Source organism: Linepithema humile, chromosome 1, assembly GCF_040581485.1.
Source record: "Linepithema humile isolate Giens D197 chromosome 1, Lhum_UNIL_v1.0, whole genome shotgun sequence".
Taxonomy (NCBI): Eukaryota; Metazoa; Arthropoda; class Insecta; order Hymenoptera; family Formicidae; genus Linepithema; species Linepithema humile.
Window position 1 is genome coordinate 17,540,291 of NC_090128.1, and position 7,253 is coordinate 17,547,543.

Genomic DNA, 7,253 nt, shown 5'->3' on the forward strand with positions numbered 1-7,253 from the left:
TTAGGCCTCTTCCGCCCTGGCCACCTTTCGGTCCCCACCCACCTCTGCCACCCCATCCACCTCTGCCGTTCCATCCACCTCTGCCTCCCCATCCACCTCTGCCTCCCCATCCACCTCTGCCTCCCCATTCACTTCTTCCACCTCGCTGGTGATACCAGCGAGCGCGAGACTTTCCGCCTCCTCTCCTTTTTTCTAAAAAATAAGCACATTTACAGATAAGTACTATATTAAATAAAACAATCATGCATATAAATTAATCATTTAGTTACAAAAAATAAAATAAAATAATAATGTACCTCTTGTTTGTTCCTCCAGCTGCTGCTGCTCTTGGATATTTTCTGTGTTTGTATTTTGCTGCTGCTGCTGCTGCGTTGTTGCACCACTACTTATTAACACTACTTATTAATGCAGCTGCTGCTGCATTTGTACCAATTTTTCTTGTTGATGCAACATTTGTTGCATCAACTGTTGTACAGCAGCATCTTTCTCCTCCAGCGTCATACTTTCCACTCTTTGTGTCATGTCCTCTGCAAAAATTAATATATATTTATTAAATTAGTAATACATTTATGAGTTTAAAAAAAATAAAAACTGTTATATATGTATAAGAGAGGAGAAAGAAACTAAAGATTAAACATTTTGCTAACAAAATAAATAACATGAAAAACGGTAGAAGAATTATGAGCTACAGCTAAATAATATGTGTTAACCTTTCTTATATTTACAAAATTGTCTTTAAGAATATAAACAGTTGACTATTCGACCATTCTCAATATACATAAAATTAAAAGAATCAGCAATTTTAATATTCAAAATACATAAAATTAAAAATTTTAATCTTTAAGCAAGATTTAATGTAAATTTTTTTAAAAAGCTATGCTACTTGAGAAACTTGCAACATAGAAACAATAGATTGAGATTAGCAATTATTGGAGTAACGTTATATTATAATAAAGATCCTCTACGTAGAATAGAGAAAATATTAGGAATAAGAATAAATATTAAATATTAGGAAAATCAAATTGGAATTATTTTATTTGAAATAAGATAACGAAATGTATTAATTATTCCTAATTCTTAACACATAATTCTAGTCATAATCAATCTAGTCATCACTCTTATGCCGTTTTTCATATTATTTAATTAAAAATTTTATTTTTAATTAATAAATAATAATAATTTATATCTCTTATGATGATTTTAATAATAATTTAATTTTCTACTTACCATCCATATTTCGCAATATTCTTCAAATCGACTTTTCCGTCAAGTGTATTAACTGATAAGGAACCGAAGGAACTAGTCTGATCTCTGTTTGTACGCGACTTATAAACACAATTGAGGACGCGGATCAACGAAATCGCTCTGCGCTCGAAATCGTGTAAAAATATCGTCTAAACGTCTCGAAGCATGAAAATTTTGAAAGTCGCAAAATTAATTTTTCTTAAACATAGGCTTGTAGAGAATGACGAGACGAAACTTTTTTCTATTTGCAGTTTTTTTGTTCGATGCTTATTTTTAATAATAAAAATAAAAAACTGAAAAATTTTTATTCCCAAATTCAATAAGATTTTAAGATATAAATCGTCGTAATTTTGCCAAATTTTGTTGAAATTGTTTAAAATTTGGTATACGCATGCAGTATAGTCTAGTGATGCCTACAAAACAATAAAGAGCTGAAAATCGCCTATTGTTTAATAATAATTAATTGCAAATTGAGGCCAATTGGTAACCACGTTTCTTTAGTTTCGCCGACAAAAAGTATCGAGGGAACTTGAAATTTGAAACAACTTCCAGTGAGACATTTGTTCCTCACTATTGAAGGAAGATTTCTGAAAATTTTCAGATCGATTCATTGCAAATTTGCGGAAATATGCATTTTATAAGAAAACATGCGACGCCGTCGATGATAGGTCCGTGAGCGCTGAGCACCATCAGGCAGCATACTCGCCGTTCGGCTTTCAGCGGCATCGCATGTTTTCTTATAAAATGCATATTTCCGCAAATTTGCAATGAATCGATCTGAAAATTTTCAGAAATCTTCCTTCAATAGTGAGGAACAAATGTCTCACTGGAAGTTGTTTCAAATTTCAAGTTCCCTCGATACTTTTTGTCGGCGAAACTAAAGAAACGTGGTTACCAATTGGCCTCAATTTGCAATTAATTATTATTAAACAATAGGCGATTTTCAGCTCTTTATTGTTTTGTAGGCATCACTAGACTATACTGCATGCGTATACCAAATTTTAAACAATTTCAACAAAATTTGGCAAAATTACGACGATTTATATCTTAAAATCTTATTGAATTTGGGAATAAAAATTTTTCAGTTTTTTATTTTTATTATTAAAAATAAGCATCGAACAAAAAAACTGCAAATAGAAAAAAGTTTCGTCTCGTCATTCTCTACAAGCCTATGTTTAAGAAAAATTAATTTTGCGACTTTCAAAATTTTCATGCTTCGAGACGTTTAGACGATATTTTTACACGATTTCGAGCGCAGAGCGATTTCGTTGATCCGCGTCCGCAATTTTACACACACAAGAACAGAATCACGTATGTATATACGGCAAAGCCCCCCCTTCCAAGCGGCTTTTTATATGTATGAAGTTATTGCACTTACTCTTCATTCCAAGATGTCTTCTAAGAAAAACTTTTCTCAGTCAGTTGTTGCGTTTTCGTGGAAGCGCGTGGAAGCTATCAAGAGACACGGTAGTGTCTCGCGCCATAAGTGATAACGTTATAACGCGTTTATTTGTTACAAATAGTGAGAATACAACTTAATTTAATTAATTAAGATTGTTGCCGACTATAATAGCACTTCAATAGACTATAATAGCAAGTCAATTTTTATACGTGCCTTGTAAAAACTTCGAGTTCAAGAAGGTAAAGCAATTGCAAGCATTTCACATATTTTATATGTAAGTACTTATATACATATATATTTTCTTTTTTTATTTTTATTCCTTCTGTTCTGTAATTTTTTGTTAATATTTTTTATTTTATATGGAAATGTGTGAACAGTTAAGAAAAAAATCAAAGCGAAGCTTTCTAGACGCTTGGCTTAGTGATGATAGATTTAAATCTTGGATACGCAAAGTATCTAATAATGATAGTCTTTTTCATTGTATCATGTGCAATAAAGATTTCTCGTGCAATACTAACTTATTAAAACATGCAAATTCTGCGTGTCATAAAAATAATATTAAAAAGAATACATCATTGAATGATACAGTATTAAATGATAACGATGTAAATTCCAACATAACAAATTCAAGAAAATACCAACAATTTCGACAACAATGGTTAGATATTGAAGAATTTCGGCCATGGCTACGCGAAGTGCCACATGACGTAAATTCATTCTATTGCTCATTTTGTAAAAAAACTATGGTTGGTGGCTTAGGACACATATATAGTCACGCAGAATCCAAAGTACACAAAATATCTGAAAAAAATAATTTAGAAACGGATAAAAGTAACAACATAACGGATGAATTACTTTTGACGTTTGAAGAACGAAAGAAATGAGCAGAAATTCGATATGCCGCGTTGATCGTTGATAAAAATATTTCCTATCAAACAGCAACAGATATTCTTAGATTGTTTCAACAAATAGGAAAAGATTATAACGTATTAAAAAATATGACTATGGGTCGAACGAAATGTAAAAGTATTATTTCAAACGTGTCGGCTCCGATTGAGACGGACCGTGTGGTCAACTGTATTCAAAATACGAAATTTTCCATTTTTATTGACGAAACATCCGATATTTGTAATGAAAAATGGATGACGTTTTTTGTGCGGTATGTTGATTCAGAAAATTTAGACGTACGTTCACAATTGGTAAAATTAATTAATATAGATGCAAAAAATAGTAGCGCGGAAAAATTATTTAACGCATTTAAGTTAGAAATGTGGAGACTACCCGAGTCGAAATTTAGCGTCTCTTTTAATGCTCATACAGCCTATATGAACCTATTTTTACGGAATTAGAACCTAGAACTCCTCTTTTAAAACTTGATCTCCTATAATTTGACGTTGAAATACTACTTTAAACCTATAGAGTCTCACAAAATAGATTGTATTACTGCGAGAACTCCTCCATTAAACCTCGAACTTTTATCTAGTATATATATATACTAGATAAATTCGACCTATAAAAGTTATTATAATGTTTAATCATAAAGGAAAATATTTGATTCGTTGCATTTCCAACTTTTATTAATACTGATACCTTTCCGTTTCCTTCTTCAAAATAGTGATATGATATCTGAAAAAAATTCAACGCAAAAAAATTTTTTTAAATTAATTTTTTTATTAAATGTTAACTATTTTAGATGTACTCGTTAAAATTCAAATAAAAATAAAAAACTATACGAGCAATATGCATAATGTGGTTGTATTTTGATTATTGCTTTATTAAGTGATACAATATTATCAAACGTTTCAGTCTTAATTTGGACCTTTTTCTGTATAAGTATTTCTGTCTGAACTTGTTTTAACGCATGTTAACTATACTTAATAATATACTCTTAACTATATGTATTACATATACTTAATAAATAATATTTAATTCAATAACTATTATGTAATGTTTTTAATATTTTATTTTATATTTAATATCTTAATTTAATATTTTTAATATAATCACAAAGGTATATGGATTTTCAGTACTAGTTTTATGATATTATCAAGAAATTCTAATGATTGCAAAAATCTTCACAATAATAAAAAAAATTACTAACTATATAATTTTAATTGATGATAATTTTAATAGCATACAATTTTTAAAAATATCAGAAATCAATACTCAATAGTTGAATTTTGATATTATATTTTGATATTATCAAGAAATTTCTAATAATTACAAATTTTCAAAAGATAATAAAATTCAACTAAATGGTATTGATTGATGATATTTTTAAATTGTATGCTACTAAAAATTATCGTTAATCAAAATTATAGTTAGTATTTTTTTTTATTGTGAACATTTGCAATCATTAGAATTTCTTGATAATATCATAAAAGTAGTGCTGGCAAAAAGAAATCTATATATTTTCAGGGTCTAAAGCGGGTCAACGGAGGGTTTTAACTAAACCCTACTTTGAAGCTTTAGCAGGAAAAAAGGAAATTTCGGACATATTGTAGCGCCAAAGTAGGTGCTATTATATACATACGATACAATGCATAACATCTACTTTGACTCTCTTATGCCTACCTCAAAATAAAAGATTAAGGTTCAATATAGGTGCTAAATTTCGACTCGGGTAAACATTCCATTCTTAAATATTATTGCTCTGTCGTGCGATAATGCATCCGTTATGATAGGAAAAAAGTCATCATTTAAAACAAAGCTAGTTGAGGTGTGCAAAAATTTATTAACATTTTCATGTCCGTGTCATTCTGCTGCATTGGCTGCGCATTCTGCATGTGCTAAATTACCGGAATATTGCGAAGAATTTCTAAAAAAAATTGCAAGTTATATTAACGGTAGTCCTAAGCGTTCGGCTATTTTTCTAGAATTTACAGAATGTTTTCAAAGAACAAACCGCAAAATTTTAAGATTGGCTGATACACGGTGGCTTTCTTATCATACGTGTATTGAAAGACTTCTTGAGTTATGGGATACTATCAAACATTTTTTAACTAAAAGAGTCGTTGATGAAAAATCAAAATCTGGAGAAGATTTATTAAAAATAATGCAATACTTAGATGTAAAAGTATATTTCTTATTTTTAGAACATATTTTAGATTCTTTTAATTTATTTAATGCCTTTTTTCAAGCACTAGAAACGAGGATTCATTTATTACACCGAAAATCAGTAGAGTTTCTAACCACAGTTTGTAAACACTTTCTAAAACCTGAGTTTTTAAAAAACGTATGCAATAATATTCAATTTTCTGACAAAAATAATCAAAAATCTTTAAATGAAATAAATTTAGGATTAGAATGCGAAGAATACCTCGACGAACTGACAAAGAACGGATACTTAGACATAGTTGCGAATGTTCGAGAAAATTGTTTGCAATTTTATGTGACAGCTGCCGAGGAAATTAGTAAAAGATTACCAATTAATGACAAATTTTTGTCAAAATTGAAAGTTTTTGAATCAGACGTTGTTTTATTTGATTTTGACAGAGAAACATCATTCAATGACGTTTCTTTTATCGTTCAAACTCTCGGTGGTTTTGACGAAAATGGTTTAAAAAAAGAATGGTTTATTGTACATCTCAATTTTACAGAAACAGAAAAAACAAATCTTAAAAAATTAAGTTTTGATGACATGTGGAAACAAATTTTACAAAGTAAAAGCTCCAGAGATCTTGTGAAATATCCAAATCTTAAATCCCTTATAAATTCTATTAGATCACTTCCAAATTCTAATGCCGATCCAGAAAGAATATTTTCAATTTTATCAGACATAAAAACGAAAAAACGAAATAGCCTTTCATCCGTCTCTGTAAATGCCATTTGCGTTTTAAAATCAGCTTTGAACGCAAGAAAAGAATCTATTTTAGAGATCGAGATTAATGAAAAACATTTGTCTCTCATGTCATCGAACAAATTATATTCTACATGTCCTAAAAAACATAAAAGTTGTCTTAATCTACATGCTGCAGACGTTGATGATATAGCTGGTCCCTCAACATCTAATGATACGCAATAATAATGTTACAAATAAATAGTATTTTTTATATAACACAAAAAAGTAACTGCTAATTTTATTACAGAGGTGTAATAAGTTATTTGTCTGCAAATGACATCACTTGTAAATGACAAGCGTAAAAAGAGTATTTTGTCTGCAAATGACACCACACTTGTAAATGACACGAGTAAAAAGAGTATCTTGTCTGCAAATGACACTACACTTGTAAATGACAAGAGTAAAAAGAGTATCTTGTCTGCAAATGACACCACACTTGTAAATGACAAGAGTAAAAAAAGTATCTTGTCTGCAAATGACACCGCACTTGTAAATGACAAGTGTAAAAAAAGTATTTTGTCTGCAAATGACATCACATATGTATAAAAGAAATATATAGAAAGATTAATGAAATGTGGTATAATAGGGCTCCTGGCGAAGGTCCACTAAAAAAACCTAACGCGCCGTTAGTGGAACCTCGAAGGTGGTGCGAAAGACCACTATTAATAATACTATTATAATTACTAATAAATACTATTATAATTACTAATAATACATTATTTTTACAATATTTTAACAAGAGTACAATAAATCTGACTGCATTTA

The 7,253-nt window shown here is 29.9% G+C and overlaps 1 protein-coding gene across 1 annotated transcript; it reads right to left on the reverse strand.

Moving 5' to 3' along the window:
- Positions 1–1,234, reverse strand: LOC137001944 (neurofilament light polypeptide-like). Its single transcript, XM_067361311.1, has 4 exons — positions 1,228–1,234; positions 430–527; positions 297–366; positions 1–185 (listed from the first exon to the last, which is right to left on the reverse strand). Exons 1-4 carry the CDS (start codon positions 1,232–1,234, stop codon positions 1–3), a joined length of 360 nt encoding a protein of 119 aa, XP_067217412.1.
- Positions 1,235–7,253: the final 6,019 nt, after the last annotated feature.

Bases quoted from the DNA above. Each gene is read 5' to 3' on its own strand.
- LOC137001944 (XM_067361311.1), bottom strand. The intron at 367-429 runs GTACAAATGCAG...GCAACAACGCAG, and splicing joins TGCATCAACAAGAAAAATTG to CAGCAGCAGCAGCAAAATAC. The intron at 186-296 runs GTACATTATTAT...TTTAGAAAAAAG, and splicing joins GCTGGAGGAACAAACAAGAG to GAGAGGAGGCGGAAAGTCTC.